Source organism: Oryctolagus cuniculus, chromosome 14 (genome assembly GCF_964237555.1).
Source record: "Oryctolagus cuniculus chromosome 14, mOryCun1.1, whole genome shotgun sequence".
NCBI classification, from domain to species: Eukaryota; Metazoa; Chordata; class Mammalia; order Lagomorpha; family Leporidae; genus Oryctolagus; species Oryctolagus cuniculus.
This window is the reverse complement of record NC_091445.1, coordinates 42,878,510-42,894,168: the sequence shown is the minus strand read 5'-3', so window position 1 is coordinate 42,894,168 and position 15,659 is coordinate 42,878,510. Positions and strand designations below refer to the sequence as shown.

Below are 15,659 nucleotides of genomic sequence, written 5' to 3'. Positions count from 1 at the left end.
GTCCTGCTCCATGGCAGGTGTCCGAGAAAGATGCATATCGCAGCAACGCCCAAACCTAAAGTTCAGTTAGCAATGGAAGGGAAGTGGTTATCATTCAAGGCAAGAAGAGCGACATGGAGGACTCTATGTTGAACCTTCTCCAGGCTGGGCTGGAAGCTCCTGTAAGAGGTTCATTTGGCATTAATGAAGCCAAGTCAACATGAACTTCCATCACAAGGGGGATTGGATTGGGTCTGAAGATGCTGAATAACACTGACTTTCTCACCTGGCTGTAATCACCTCACCTCATGGTGGGTTCCTTGGGTAGCACTGTCTTTCCCAAATAATAGGAGGGTCTGTATGCTCACTTCCTGCATTTTTAAAAGGAAAAACCAATTCTGTCATCTATACCATATTTGGGAATTTCTCTCTCCTTTTATTTAGTCCCTTGCTGACATTCCAAATATGGGAGATATTTGAATTAATTGCATTCTCTGTATTCCAAGGGTGGAGATTATCCTGCAGTTTCTGTGCTATATTCTGTAATACTGCATTATGTTGGGCAAATTAAAAGGAAGCCTTAGCCTTCTTTATTTATCACCGTTAAAGACCCAGAGCAAGTCATAGCCTAGAGTGTACCAGTGACTAACTAATTCCCAAAAGTATAGTCCACTGTCCTCACCCTGTCAGTGCATCCCAGACACTGTTTCAGGAATGACTGCATTCCTTCCATCAATTCCCCTTTCCAGTGTGTTCTTGAGATACACACGTTTTACAAAATGACTATTTGGCCTTATTCTTGAATTGAGTAAATAGGACAAAACAGTAGATTTTCATGTTGAAAGATATGTTTTTCTCTTCCATATTATAGATCTCCCGTGTCATTCGTACTCCTCGGGGCAATGCCCTCCTGGTTGGGGTGGGCGGATCGGGAAAGCAGAGTCTGACCAGATTGGCTTCGTTCATTGCTGGCTATACTTCCTTCCAGATCACTCTGACAAGGTAAAAGGCTTTCACTATAATCTAAAATGGGTTTTGATAATAGGTTCTCAGAGACCGTCTGAAGTTAAGAATTTTTTTTTTGTATAGAGGAAGAATCACAATGCTCTTTATTCTTGAATGTTGACTGACTGATCATCTTCCCCTTTCAACCTCTGTCATAGACCTTGAAAATTTCATGCTAGTGATTTGTTTTTGAAGTATTTCAGCCTCTCATTTTAGTAAAGAGTTGTTTCCTTGTGTTTATGTTATATATAATGTATTACATGTACTAGTTTTGGTACATTTCAGAAGAAATTTATCCCTCTTAAATGTTAGTTCTGATTTCAAGAAGGATAATACAATGGAAAAATTGAGGAAACAATTACGTTGATGTACTCATTCAGACATATTCAAAATATTTATTGAATGATGACAATGTGTTGGGCATTCACTGGGGAGCAAGGTAAATCTAGACTGTGTCATCAAGAGTGACAGACAACTGAGAAACTCATTCAATAAGATTTGTGGGTGCTGTGTATGATAGGGAAATAAATGCAGACAGGATCCTGTTCAAACATGAGGGAGGGTCCGAGATTAGTCTAGGGGATGGTCAGAAAAGGCTTCCTGGAGGAAGTGATGTGAAACCTAAATATAAAAAAGGTTTATCTCTGAGAAGAGGAAGAATCAAGAATGTTCCAGGCAGAAGGATCAGCACATGTGAAGAAATTCAATAAGGCCAGATACAGAGTTGGCAAGTAGGAGGGAAAGTGAAATGGAGACTTTTGAAAATATGGCAAGGCATTGGGATTTCATCCTAGAGCAACAGGGGACCATGGATGGTCTAGGCATGAAGAACGTGTCTGATGTGTATGTACAGAAGATGTATCGGAGTGACTGAATTGGAACAGTAATAAGACTGTTTCAAGGATCTAGGCTAGATTTGATGGGATCCGGAATGACAGCAGTGAGAATGGCGAAATGGAGAATGGAGATTCAAGAGACGGGAACCTTGAGCTTTAGGACTACGTGCATCCTGAGTTTTGGCTTTGGAGAACAGATAGATGGCACTGCTACTCATCAAGACAGGGAACCCCAGAGCAGCTGTCCTCAGATGTGTGCAGTCCTGGGAGAAAACAGAAGTAGCAAGTGAGAAGTGAACATGAAGAGATAAGCAGGGGAGTCAAACAGAATTTGAAGAATAATCAAGATAAGGATCAGGAAGCCAGTTGGAGATATTTGGGCTGAAATTATTTGAGGCTAATTTCTAGGTGTGGGAACGGAAAGTCTTGTCTGTTGGGCATTGATAAATAAAACATGGCAATGACCAGCTTTATTGAGGGAGGCCCCTAGACACCTACTAGGATAGAGGCTAGAACTTATTAAGCATTGATTTGGAGATCCAGTTATTATATTTCACATCTTTCCTGAACTGTAGTGTTCTTATTAGAGGACAAATCCAAAGGTTATTGTTTTATTCAAGTGCTAGAACAGAGAGAAATGATTCTAGTCATTTTGTGTACAGTTCTAATTTGTATGTAGAACCAGAGCATAACTTGCAAAAGAATGGGAATGGGCTCTGATTTTTATTCCTGGCGTTTATATAAAGCCTTGTAGTTTTCAAAGCACTTTTACATGCATGAATAATTTGATCTTCCAAAGAACTTTATGGGTTACTGGGCAGATAGCAGTAGTTCATCTTGCAGCAGAAGCTCAGAGGCTGTGAATTGCTCGACATCCCAGATTTAGCTGAGAATTGATTGCGAGGTGTCTGGGTTCTAGTCTGAAGGACTTCTGCGTCACCAAATCTCAATAAACCTACCCTGTGATGACTTTCACTGTGATAAATTAGCCCCTGTGTGTGCTGCAGTGGGAATGGTCTTTCACTGATGACAGGAAGGATAAGGTTTTCCTGGCTTTCTCATAGCCTTCAAGACACGGTTCTACTTCAGCCTTTGCACAGCTGTGTGACCAAGGCTGGCATACAAGAGCCTCACATACGTGAAGCACATGTATTTGTAGGATGTCTCAGGTCATGCCACTTGAGGCATTGGGCTCTTGACATCTAGGAGGCTGACTTGAAAGTTTTCATTATCACAAGAAGCTGAGTGAGATATTTTCCTTTTTTTCTTTAAAGAGAGACTGCCTTTGAAACGCTTTTTTAATCTCTTGGATTTCACATCTCTAGAGGTCCTCCAGTAATATTGATTCATGGTTATGTGATTTCTTATTCTAGGTTCTAGTGTATAGATGTTAAAAAAGGAAAGAATATAGAAGTTAAAATTGTAGTAGCTTAAAAAATATCAGATGGCCATTTGCTCCACTGTAGTGAAATCTGTGATTATTTAGTGATACAAAATACCAAAGATAATCTAGCATATTTTGCTTTCTAGAATTAGGATATTTTTATTTACATTTTTTGCAAGAATGGGCTATATTCTATTTTGGGGTCTAATATTTCTTGATGGTAAGCTGATTTCTGCCTATGGAATACTTTCACAATTTTTAAAAATTTAAATGAAAAAATTATGTACTTGAGAGGGAGAGGGAGAAAAAGAGAGGGAGGAAGGGAGGGAGGGAGAGAGGAAAAGAGAGGGAGAGAGAGAGAGAGAGAGAGAGAGAGAGAAAATGAATTCCTATCTACTAATTCACTTCTAAATGTCCACAATGTCCACAATTGCATTAGCTGGTCCAAGCTGAAGCTGAAAACTCAATCCAAGTCTACCTTGGTGGAAACCTGGAGTCAGGAGCTGGAGCCAGATATGGAATCCAGGCACTTTGATATGGGATATAGCATCTTAACCACTAGGCTAAGTGCCTGCCCCTGGGGATTTCTTTTGCTAGTTAAAGAATTTAGAGTGGGATATATATATATATATATATATATATATATTTGACAGGCAGAGTTATAGTAAGAGATAGAGACAGAGAGAAAGGTCTTCCTTCTACTGGTTCATCCCCCAAATGGCCGCTAAGGCCGGCTCCATGCGCCGATCTGAAGCCAGGAGCCAGGTGCTTCTCCTGGTCTCCCATGCGGGTGCAGGGCCCAAGCACTTGGGTCATCCTCCACTGCACTCCCGGGCCACAGCAGAGAGCTGGACTGGAAGAGGAGCAACCGGGACAGAACCAGTGTCCCAACCGGGACTAGAACCCGGGGTGCCGGCGCTGCAGGCTGAGGATTAGCCTAGTGAGCTGCGGCGCCGGCCAAGAGTGGGATATTTTTTAATATTTCTAGCTGTTCTACTACAGTGCACTGATTCTTCAGAAAACTCTTTCTCTAAACATTTTCTCTTTAATTGACATAATTGTATATATTTATGGGATATAATATGATAATTGTATACAGTGTGTAATGACCAAAGCAGATCAATCAGAATTTCCATTTCCTTGAAATTTATCAGTTCTTAGTGTTTGCAGCCTTTACACCCCTCTCTTCTAGTTCTTAATAAAATATGTAACAGGTTGTTGTAAACTATAGTCATTGGACAGTGCACTTATTCCTTACTTCTTCCTCCTAACTGTGTTTTTTAAAAAGATTTATTTATTTATTTTAAAGTCAGAGTTACAGAGAGGCAGAGACAGAGGCAGAGGCAGAGAGAGAGAGAGAGAGAGAGTGGCTGGTGCCCTGGCTCACTAGGTGAATCCTCTGCCTGCGGCGCTGGCATCCCATATGGGCACCGGATCCTAGTCCCGGTTGCTCCTCTTCCAGTCCAGCTCTCTGCTGTGACCCGGGAAGGCAGTGGAGGATGGCCCAAGTGCTTGGGCCCCTGCACCTGCATGGGAGACCAGGAGAAGCACCTGGCTCCTGGCTTTGGATTGGTGCAGCGCTGGCCATGGTGACCATTTGGGGAGTGAATCAATGGGGGAGAGAGAGAGAGAGAGAGAGAGAGAGAGAGAGAGAGAGAGAGGTCTTCTATCTGCTGGTTCACTCCCCAAATGGCTGCAATGGCTGGAGCTGGGCCAATCTGGAGCCAGGAGCCAGGAGCCTCTTCCAGGTCTCCCACGTGAGTGCAGGAGCCCAAGGACCTCGACCATCTTCCACTGCCTTCCCAGGCCCTAGCAGAGTTGGGTTAGAGGTAGCCGGCACCATGGCTCACTTGGTTAACCCTCCGCCTGCGGTGCTGGCACCTAGGGTTCTAGTCCCAGTTGCTCTTCTTCTAGTCCAGCTCTCTGCTGTGGCCTGGGAGGGCAGAGGAGGATGGCCCAAGTGCCTGGGTCCCTGCACCCGCATGGGAGACCGGGAGGAAGTACCCGGCTTCTGGCTTCGGATCAGCGCAGTGCTGGCTGTAGCGGCCATTAGGGGAGTGAACCATTGCAAGGAAGACCTCTTTCTCTCTGTCTCTCTCACTGTCTAACTCTGCCTGGCCAAAAATTAACAACAACAACAACAACAAAAAAGAAATGGAACAGCCGGGACTCGAACTGGTGCCCATATGGGATGTCAGAACCGCAGGCAGTGGCAGCTTTACCTGCTATGCCACAGCGCCGGCCCCCTGACTGTATTTTGTTACCTATTGTCCAGGGATGCAGTGATAGTGATGGTGGTGAGGAATGAAGAAAGCACAGTTTTGTTTGTTTGTTTTGTTTTGTTTTGTTTTTGACAGGCAGAGTGGACAGTGAGAGAGAGAGAGACAGAGAGAAAGGTCTTCCTTTGCCATTGGTTCACCCTCCAATGGCCGCCACGGCCGGCGCGCTGCAGCCAGCGCACCGCGTTGATCCGATGGCAGGAGCCAGGTGCTTATCCTGGTCTCCCATGGGGTGCAGGGCCCAAGCACTTGGGCTGTCCTCCACTGCACTCCCTGGCCACAGCAGAGAGCTGGCCTGGAAGAGGGGCAACCGGGACAGAATCCGGCGCCCTGACCAGGACTAGAACCCGGTGTGCCGGCGCTGCAAGGCAGAGGATTAGCCTAGTGAGCCGTGGTGCCGGCGAAAGCACAGTTTTTAATAGGACATCTCTCACTTCCCATACAATGAAAGATTGAAATGAGCTGGTTTTGTTTAACTTATGAGATATCTTCTAAAATATCAATTACAGATGAGTGTTTAGTGAATATTCTAATTGTTATTTCCTACAAATAGTAAAATTGCCAGCAAGTATTTTCAAAATTATACACATTCAGATGACATTTGTTTATGGTAGAAATTCTATTCTTGTTTTAGGTTGAATTTTTACTCTAATTTTTTGTGTAAAAACATTAATTATAATGCTTTATGAAATATGGAGGTTTAAAAGACAATTAACTAGTAATTTTCAAATATATTACATACCTGTATCATGGAATAAAATCAGCATTTTGGGAAAAGCTAATGGCATAAAACATTATTACAAGGTTGTTTCCTTCACACACAAATGTTTTAGTTAATGACACAGTGACAGTATTCCTTTAGGTCCTACAACACTTCAAATCTGATGGAAGACCTGAAGATTTCGTATCGAACAGCTGGTCAACAAGGCAAAGGAATCACGTTTATTTTCACAGACAATGAGATTAAAGATGAGTCATTTTTGGAATATATGAACAATGTCTTATCATCAGGAGAGGTAGGAGTTCAATTATTCTTCATGTGTTTTTTCTCTTCCTGTCACTCCAACTTAGAGCTCTCCATGAGTTCTGAATGTGTGCTTTTGGGCCTTAGGTGATCGGGTAGAAGCAATGAACCTTCTGTTGGCTTTTATTTATTTATTTTTTAGAAAGATTTATTTTGTTTATTGGAAAGGCAAAGGTGCAAAGACAGAATCTTACATCTGCTGGTTCATTCTCCAAATCACTGCAATAGCTGGGCTGGGTTGATCTGAAGCCAGGAGCCAGGAGCTTCATCTGAGTCTCCCATGTAGGAACAGGGGCCCATCTTGGGTCATCCTCCACTGCTTTTCCCAGGCCATTCACAGGGTGCTGGATCAGAAGTGGAGCAGCCAAGACTCGAACTGGTACCCATATGGGATGCTGACATCACAGGTGGTGGCTTAACTGGTTAAGTCAAAACACCAGCCCCTGTTGGCTTCTTGAAGAATAAAACTCCCAATTAAAAATGTGGAGTTTACCATTTAAAATCTCACTGAGTACTCCAAGTGACAAATGAAAGAACAGGAGGAGGTGAGAAGGCAAGCTGGTTAGATTTTTGGTGTGTCCATGTATCTCCTCCAATGGTTATCACTTTATGTAATAATAGAATCAGGGTGTATTTTAAAATGTGGCGTATTTTGTCTTAAAAACTTTCCATGAATTTTTTTAAAGGTGACCTTAAGAACACAAATGGATGAAAGTCAATATACCTATTGAGCTGTACATTTTGATTTGTTTTCACATCACTGTACTGAATTTCAAGACTTGTACTTATTTTAAAGGTCTCCAACCTATTTGCCCGTGATGAAATTGATGAAATTAATAGTGATCTGACATCAGTCATGAAAAAGGAATTCCCCAGGCGTCCTCCTACCAACGAGAACCTGTACGACTACTTCATGAGTCGGGTCCGGCAGAACCTGCATATTGTTCTCTGCTTTTCACCGGTGGGGGAGAAATTCCGAAATCGAGCTCTGAAGTTCCCTGCCCTTATTTCAGGATGCACCATTGACTGGTTCAGCCGATGGCCTAAGGACGCCTTAGTTGCTGGTTAGTGTGGTGGGAATATTTGTCGAGGTTTCTGGCTCACTGTTTATTTCACTTCTGGGCTGTTGGCTGTCTACTTACTGGCTGAAGCATCTTTGTCCAACATAGGAGCATTTTGGCCACAAGATGGTGCTGTTTCTCATTTGATAGCTCAGTGCTCCCAGAGTGTGTGTGTGTCAGAGAACGACATCTTCAATCTCGATCCCCTTGGGTTAATTTTTAGCGATTTTAGTTTTTAGTGGTGCTCTAAGTCTTGCTTCCCAGGCAAGTTTCGGGATGCCACAAGAAGCCAATGAAGTTTTAGTCTTTTAGATTGTGTTTCCTATTTCTTTTTTTTTTTTTTAAATTTATTTATTTGAGAGAGAGAGAGAGAAAGAAAGAAAGGAAGAAAAAGAAAGAAAGAAAGAAAGAAAGAAAGAAAGAAAGAAAGAAAGAAAGAAAGAAAGAAAGAAAGAAAGAAAGAAAGAAAGAAAGAAAAAGACAGACAAACACATTCATATCTACTAATTCATTTCCCGGTTGCTACATGGTTGGGAGTTAGCCAAGCCAAAGCTAGGAGCCAGTAACCCAATCCAGGTCTCCCAAATGGATGATAGGGACCCAGCTACTTGATCCATCACCTACTGCCTCCCAGGGCACATGCTAGGTTAGAACTGGAATTGAGAGCAGAGCTGGGACCTGAACCCATTGAGCATCCCAACCAGTGTGTTAATCACTAGGTAAAATGAATGCCCACATAATTGTGTCCTTTTTGAGTGGGTTTGTCAACCTCAGAATAGTTAATATATCTGTGGACTATCCTGGATGTTGCTGTGCTGTAAATCAAAGAGGAAAATATTATCCAGCAGTCCTCTGATGGTTTATGCTTTTGACAAAGGATATTAGTTATCCACTGTCTTCTCGGACTAGAATCATTGCTGCCTCTACTTCTCCCATCCAGTGGAACATTAACATTTCTCTTACTCCATGAATGAAATTGGAACACAGAAGTAGTGCATGGAATGTTAAAGATCATACATTTAGTTACAATTTTCTGAGATTCTGGTGAGATATTATCTGATGTTATAGAAGGTGTAGGTACTTAGATCTCATCCTTGACCAGCTGTTTCGTGATAATAGGAGAAAAGCTTGATTCAGGGCTGTGGCTTTCAAACTTGTCCAATTATTATGCTTTGTACAGAAAGCCTTATTTCCCACTAATTCCTTACAGGTAACACTAGAAAAGAGTACAGTGAAATATGGAGGAGAGGTTGTTTTGGAATCTTCCCCTTAACCTCCCTACCCTGCCTGTCATACCCCAAACCTGCCTCTGTAACTTGGTGGTACCCAGTTTGAGAACCACTGATTAACCCATCTCTTGCCCTTTGGAGATGGAAACACTGGAGAGAGTGAAGCTGAGGAATTTGTTAAAAGTGGAAGAAGCCAGTAGAATTCAGTGCAGGGTCCAGCACTGTAGCTCAGAGGGCCAAGCCTCTGCTCATGACACCCATTGGAGTTCCTGCTGCTCTCCTTCTGATCCAGCTCCTTGTTAATGTGCCTGGGAAAACAGCAGAGGATTTCTCAAGTACTTGGGCACCTGCCACCCATGTGGGAGGCCTGAATGAAGTTCCAGGCTCCTGGCTTCAGCCTGGCCCAGCCCTGGCTGTTACTGGAATTTGGGGAATGAACTAGCAAATAGAAGATATCTTTTTCTGTCTCTTCCTCTCTCTTTGTCAATTTGTATTGTAAATAACTTAGTTTTAAAAAAATTTAAGAATCAGAACTGAGGCCAGAAACCATACTTTCTCTTTTGCTCTCTAATTTTTCTTTTTTAAAACAAAACTTAATTTTTAGCATAATAATATTGATGATAGTGTTTTTTCCATTAGGTAGCATTAGGTAACTTTTTAAACATAGAATATTTTAACTGTTTAAAATATAGATGTACAGTATTATGAGATTTGAGAAAAGACCAGTGATTTAAAAGTCTAAGTCCCAAGATTTTTGCAATAAAATTTTGTCTTATGTTTATTTATTTGAAAGGCAGAGGACAGAGAAAAAAAGAGTTGGGAGAGAGGGAGAGAGAGAGAGAGGGAAAGACAGAGAGAAAGAGAGAGAGAGGGAGAGAGAGAGAGAGAGAGAGACTCAAAATAGCTGAGGCTGGGCCAGGCTACCAGGAACTCTCTCTGGGGCTCCCACATGGGTGGCCGGCATCCAAGTACTTGAGCCATCTCCTAATGCCTCCCAGGGTGTGCATTAGTAGGAAGCTGGAATCAGAAGTGGAGCTGGGACTCAAATATAGGTGCTCTGATATGGGTGTGGGCATCCAAAGTGGCATCTTAACTGCTGAGCCAAATACCCACTTGGGACAAGATTTTAAAATTCCTTGAAGCAGTATATTTACACCAAGAACAGGAAAACAGCATTTCAGAGCTATATTAAAGTATACTACAAGATATAATAATCAGTAGGTAAGTACTTTATAAAATATCATGTGAGATATTAACAATAAAACTAATTTCTGGTGGCAAATGCTGTACTATGCCATGATGTAGGAGATTAGATTCAATATAGAGCCTTTCCTGCTAAGTGTCTATTCAATCATCCCTGCTTTTACAACCCTTCCTTTGTTAATTTCTCACATTCTTTTAGATCTCATCAAAATCCCAAGCCAAGATTATACAAAGGGTGGGTGGGAGGACTTTCATTTTGTGTCCATAGTTCCTAGGAAGTGTGCTGATCTTCATGTGGTAATCTATTTCTTTGGGGGCCGGCACTGTGGCTCACTGGGTCAATCCTCCGCCTGCAGTGCCGGCATCCCATATGGGCACCGGATTCTAGTCCCGGTTGCTCCTCTTCCAGTCCAGCTCTCTGCTGTGGCCCAGGAGGCAGTGAAGGATGGCCCAAGTGCTTGGGCCCCTGCACCCGCATGGGAGACCAGGAGGAGGCACCTGGTTCCTGGCTTCGGATTGGCGTAGCCCTGGCAGTGGCGGCCATCTGGGGAGTGAACCAACGGAAGGAAGACCTGTCTCTCTCTCTCACTGTCTAATTCTATCTGTCAAATAAATTAAAACAAAATCTATTTCTTTGTTCATTGAAAACATTATGATACTTCAAAAAAGTTCATAGAAAAGTAAAACTAAAACGTGAGTTTATTTTGGTACAAAACATTGAAATCCATGCGTAGTTTTACAGAATGTTCATTTTCCATGAGCTTTTTGAAGACCTCTTGTATGCATGGATTTCAAGATTTTTTGCTTTGTGCCAAATTGAACTTCTGTGTTACTTTTATTTTCCTTGAGTATTTTGAAGCACGCTTGGATTTATTGATTTATTTATGTTGCTTCCCGAGCCAGGTACACTGCAGAGCAAGGTGGGTTCATTTCTTTACTCCAGATTCTCTCCCCAGAAAAGCTTAGCTATTGCCCCTTATATAATATGTCCCCCTACTTTTTATCTCCAATCTGGTCTGGCCCTTGGCTTTAATTCTGTCTCATATGCCTGCTTGAACCATTCTCTTCAATGTTTCACAGGTCTCTTAAACCCTAAATATCTGGAATTGAACCACTTCCCTTTCTCAGAAAAATACACCACCATCGTCCATTACTATAGGTGATCAGAAACCTCTTTGTTTTAATGATGCTTCTCCTTCCTTCAAGTCTCAAGTGTAATCCAATTCCAAGTTATGTCAACCTTGTCTTCTAAATATTGGTGGCATCTTTCCAACTCTTTCCCTTTCACTGACATCCTACGCCAAACTATCATTGTCATTCACCTGGAAAACCCAAATAGCTTTCTAATGATCTCTCCTCCTCTTTCACCTGTCTCCTCTCTATCTTACATGGCAGACAGAATAATGATGAAAATATAAATGCAATCACATTGCTTTCTGTCTAAACCATTACATATCCTTCTGTTGCTCCCAAGAAAAAGATCACAGTCTTTAACACGGCTGGGAAGATCTGGCCACTCACCTGCACTCATGTTTTCTTCTGGCTTTGTTTTCCTGGATCCTTGAACTTGTCATTTTTCATTCCATGCAGTCTCTCTCCTATTCCTTGCTGCATCCTTCTTCCTTTGTCTGGATAATTGTGGCTCAGCTGCCTTCCCCCGGTCAGGGAAATCTTCCTCTGTTTCTTGCTGTGTTCCCTTAAGGCAGTCATATTATACCTTTCCTTCTTGAGGCTAACCAGTTTGTAATTTGTATGTCTAGTTGTGTAATTTATTCGATTAATGTTTATTTGTCTTTTTAGAAAAAAAAAAAACCCATGGAGTCAATGACTACATATCTATTTTTTTTTCTCACTACTTCAGCAACTGCTGGTGCCTGACAGTGTTGAATGAATGAATTGTACTGTGTTAAAATTCATCATCCTTCTACAGTGTGGTCCTAACTCACTTGTAGTCTTTTCACTAGACCTTCTCTTTATTGTTCTTTTCCTGAGAACAGGCTCTAATCATCCTTATCTTTGCACACATGTCCACCGCATCAAGAAACTTCCTCCCCTCCTTTTTTGTCTAAAGTTTCAGGTTAAAGTCTGCTCATTAACTCCCCAGATGGCTGCAGTGAAAGCCAGGAGCCCAGAGCCGCATTTGGTCTCCCATGTGGCAGGATCCCAAGTGTCTGGGTGATTATCTGCTGCCTTTCTAGGCACTTTAGCAGGAAGCTGGATCAGAAGTGGGATAGCTGGGACTCAAACCAGCACTCGGATGTGGTATGCTGGTGTTACAAGCAGTGGCTTAAGCCATTGTGCCACAACATCAGTCCCAAGAGTTGTCTTCTTTTCTGTAACCTTGATTCTTTTTCTTCTCCATTTTTAATGGCTGTTTTCTATTTACAACTCTTATGTACATTGGCCATTTCTTCTAAGATATATATTGTTTTGCTAATTTTAACTGCCTTATGTGTAACCCTTGTAAATTCTTCAGGATTGAGACCAAACTTCATATTTATTTTCCACTCCATGACACTCCTCACTGCGGGGGCTATATAGAAGACACTCAACACATACGTTCTTAAATTATGGCTTGTTCTTGTAGCAGTAAATGTCCTCTTAGAATTGGTCTGCTGTTTGGTACCGTGGAAAAGATCAAGGTCTCCAACAGGACACTTTTATCCAAACATTTCTAAAGGATGCTGTAAATTAGAACCAACCACAAATAGGGAGTTGCTGCATTTAAGAGAAAGATGATCCAGGCATAAAATCATTGAGCAATGACACTTTCATGTGTCAGATGCAGTGAGAACCAGGGGAATTAAAGGTCTGACAGGGTCTGAGTTTAAAAAAAATAAATGGGACTGTTAAGAATGAGTACCAGGTGGGCATTGATTTCTGAGTTATTTGTAACACCTTTATCCTTATGCAAACCATAAAGCAGGTTGGCTGCTGACCAGAACCTGCAGCTGGTAGAGACTTCTTTGCACAAGCACTAGAGAACAAAGAACGATGATAGGCTTCAAGCCTTTTATATATTTATACCTGAGAAGGAAAATAAAATTGTTGATGTCCCAGGCCTGGGGCCAAAACTGTTGAAATAGATCTACTTAGCTGAGGTTATGAAAATCCATGTGCAGCCATAAGAAATGTCTGTCTTTTAAAAATAGTCAGTTAACTTTGAAATCATAATTCACAACCATCTTTCACACACTATCATGGTTCCTCTTTCTAGTGTCTGAACACTTCCTCTCCTCCTATCATATTGACTGCAGTTTGGAGACCAAGAAGGAGGTGGTTCAGTGCATGGGCTCCTTCCAGGATGGGGTGGCTGAGAAGTGTGTCGATTACTTCCAGAGATTTCGACGCTCTACCCATGTGACTCCCAAGTCATACCTCTCCTTTATTCAGGGTTATAAGTTCATATATGGAGAAAAGCACATGGAAGTGCAGACACTGGCCAACAGGTAAGTGTGACGTCCAGCTCCAAAGTTACATTAGCAGTGGCTGTCAATTAGGGCTGATTGCTCCTTGTGGTGTGGACATCTTGCAATGATTAGACACACTTTTGTCACAGCTGGAGTGGTGGGGTTGCCAGGGAAGGATGCTAACAGCGTCCAGTGGAGAGAGGCCACAGATGCTGCAGGACATCCTACAGGGAGCAGGACAACTCCCCTCCTTCCTTGCCGTTATTAACTATGCAGGCCAAACTGTGAACAGCACTGAGATGGGAAACTCTCCTCTTGAGCCTTTCCAGGGAGTTATTCATGGTTCCTAGGGTTTAATTGTTGCCCAATAGGATAAACTGTGATTAAGCTTTAATGTGGCCTACGCTTTCCTGTGATATTGAATGGCAAACTTGTAGAAGTGATAGGCCTGTAAGGAGGTTGATAATGCAGACACCTCCTCCTCCCTCTTCTTATCCAACTCCTTCTGAGTGACTAGAAGAGCCTGGCCCCTGTACGTGTTGGCTGCACAATGAATGCCCTGTTCCACTGAAGTTCCTTTGAAATTTCACTGCTGTTCTGTGTGCTTTTCTGAACACACAGACCTTATACTTGTACATGGCCAGAACCAGTCAGGGTTGTATGTTAGGGATCCCTGAGTGAATGTTTAAATGAAGTGACTCTGAGGGCTCCCATCTGTAGGATCACATTATTTCAGGTTCAGAGAGGCAGCTAGTTCCTTTCTGGAACTTTTATGATGACTTTAAATTTGTTTCTTTTCTTGAATTCAAATCTTTCTTCTTTTAATGTAATTGGACCTTTAATTTTTATTGTAAAACAGTTATTTATTTTCCTTCTCCTAGGAAAGGGCTGCAAGCACTTGAGGTCTAAGTCATTGAAGTTTTACTATTTTGTAGGTCCAGATGCTAAATCCACTGTTGTTCCTCATGTCAGGAGCACATTTTAGGGCATTTACTCTTCCCTCGTGGCCTGTGAAGAGAATGCATGTGTTAGTCTTCAGTTAAGCCTGGACTTACATTCTTTTTGTTTCCTGTTTGCATACACTCATTCTTCAAATGTGACTCTTGCTACTCTATTGGTGGACTTGTACTTGGAAATGGAGCCAAAGTACCACAAATTTTAGCATTGCTTGCTTGGATTTTCCAGGATGAACACTGGATTAGAAAAGTTAAAAGAAGCTTCAGAGTCTGTTGCAGCCCTGAGCAAAGAACTGGAACTAAAAGAGAAGGAGCTGCAAGTGGCCAATGATAAAGCTGACATGGTGGGTGGACATATACATACATGCCCTATTCTACTTGAGTTCCAGTTCTCATCAGGAGTCATGGAACAATTCATGCATGTTTACTACATCATAACTATGGAAGTATAGGTTATTTATTTCCATTAGAATAAAATCTCAATATTATATATGAACAATTGGGTAATTAGATAAAATTAATAAACAAAATACACATTTGGCTGTTGTTTCCTCCTTTAACTAATCAATTAATTTATTAGAGAGAGGGAAAGAGAGAATGATTTATGAACTGGTTCATTCCCTAAATGCCTACAACAGCTAGGTCTGGACCAGACTGAAGTTGGGAACCAGGAACTGAATCCTGGTTTTCCACTTGGGTGGCAGGGATCCAAGTACTTGAGTCATCATGGCTGCCTCCAGGGTCTGCATTGGTAGGGAGCTGGAGCCAGGAGCTGGAGGTGGGGATGAAGCCTGGACATTGTGATATGGGACATGAGTGTCTCAATTGCTGGGCAAACACCTGCCCCTGTTTGATAATTTTTGATGAAGTTCTTTTTGTTTTGTGTTGAATTAGGTCTTAAAAGAAGTGACAATGAAGGCACAGGCTGCTGAAAAGGTCAAGGCTGAGGTTCAGAAGGTGAAGGACAAAGCCCAGGCCATTGTGGACAGCATCTCTAAAGACAAAGCCATTGCTGAGGAAAAACTGAAAGCTGCAAAGCCCGCTTTAGAAGAAGCAGAAGCAGCGTTGCAGGTAAATCTGTGTGACCTCACATAGACGCCACTTTAGGGCCCAGGAGAAAGATGGAGGCAAGCAAATACTAATAATAGCAAGGAAACGCTCTTCAGGTTCACATCAAAGCTTTGCCCACTGGAATTCTTTCAGGTAATGTTTTCTGCTTGGAGATCTTATTAGCTCTTTATAGATTTGGCACAAACTACTGAACATCTCCTCTCCTTACTTTGTCATTGAATG

At 42.1% G+C, this 15,659-nt stretch overlaps 1 protein-coding gene across 2 annotated transcripts in view; it reads left to right on the top strand.

Moving 5' to 3' along the window:
* The window catches only part of DNAH5 (dynein axonemal heavy chain 5), a 335,739-nt gene that overhangs the window by 250,947 nt on the left and 69,133 nt on the right, over window positions 1–15,659 (top strand). For both annotated transcript variants that reach the window (XR_007922507.2, XM_051853566.2), the window contains exons 53-58: window positions 851–981; window positions 6,346–6,499; window positions 7,304–7,571; window positions 13,218–13,449; window positions 14,596–14,710; window positions 15,261–15,437. Coding sequence is in view for 1 of the 2 variants with exons in the window: in XM_051853566.2 (XP_051709526.2) it covers window positions 851–981; window positions 6,346–6,499; window positions 7,304–7,571; window positions 13,218–13,449; window positions 14,596–14,710; window positions 15,261–15,437 (1,077 nt within the window). In the remaining variant the exon portion in view is untranslated. The remainder of the gene's footprint in view (window positions 1–850; window positions 982–6,345; window positions 6,500–7,303; window positions 7,572–13,217; window positions 13,450–14,595; window positions 14,711–15,260; window positions 15,438–15,659) is intronic.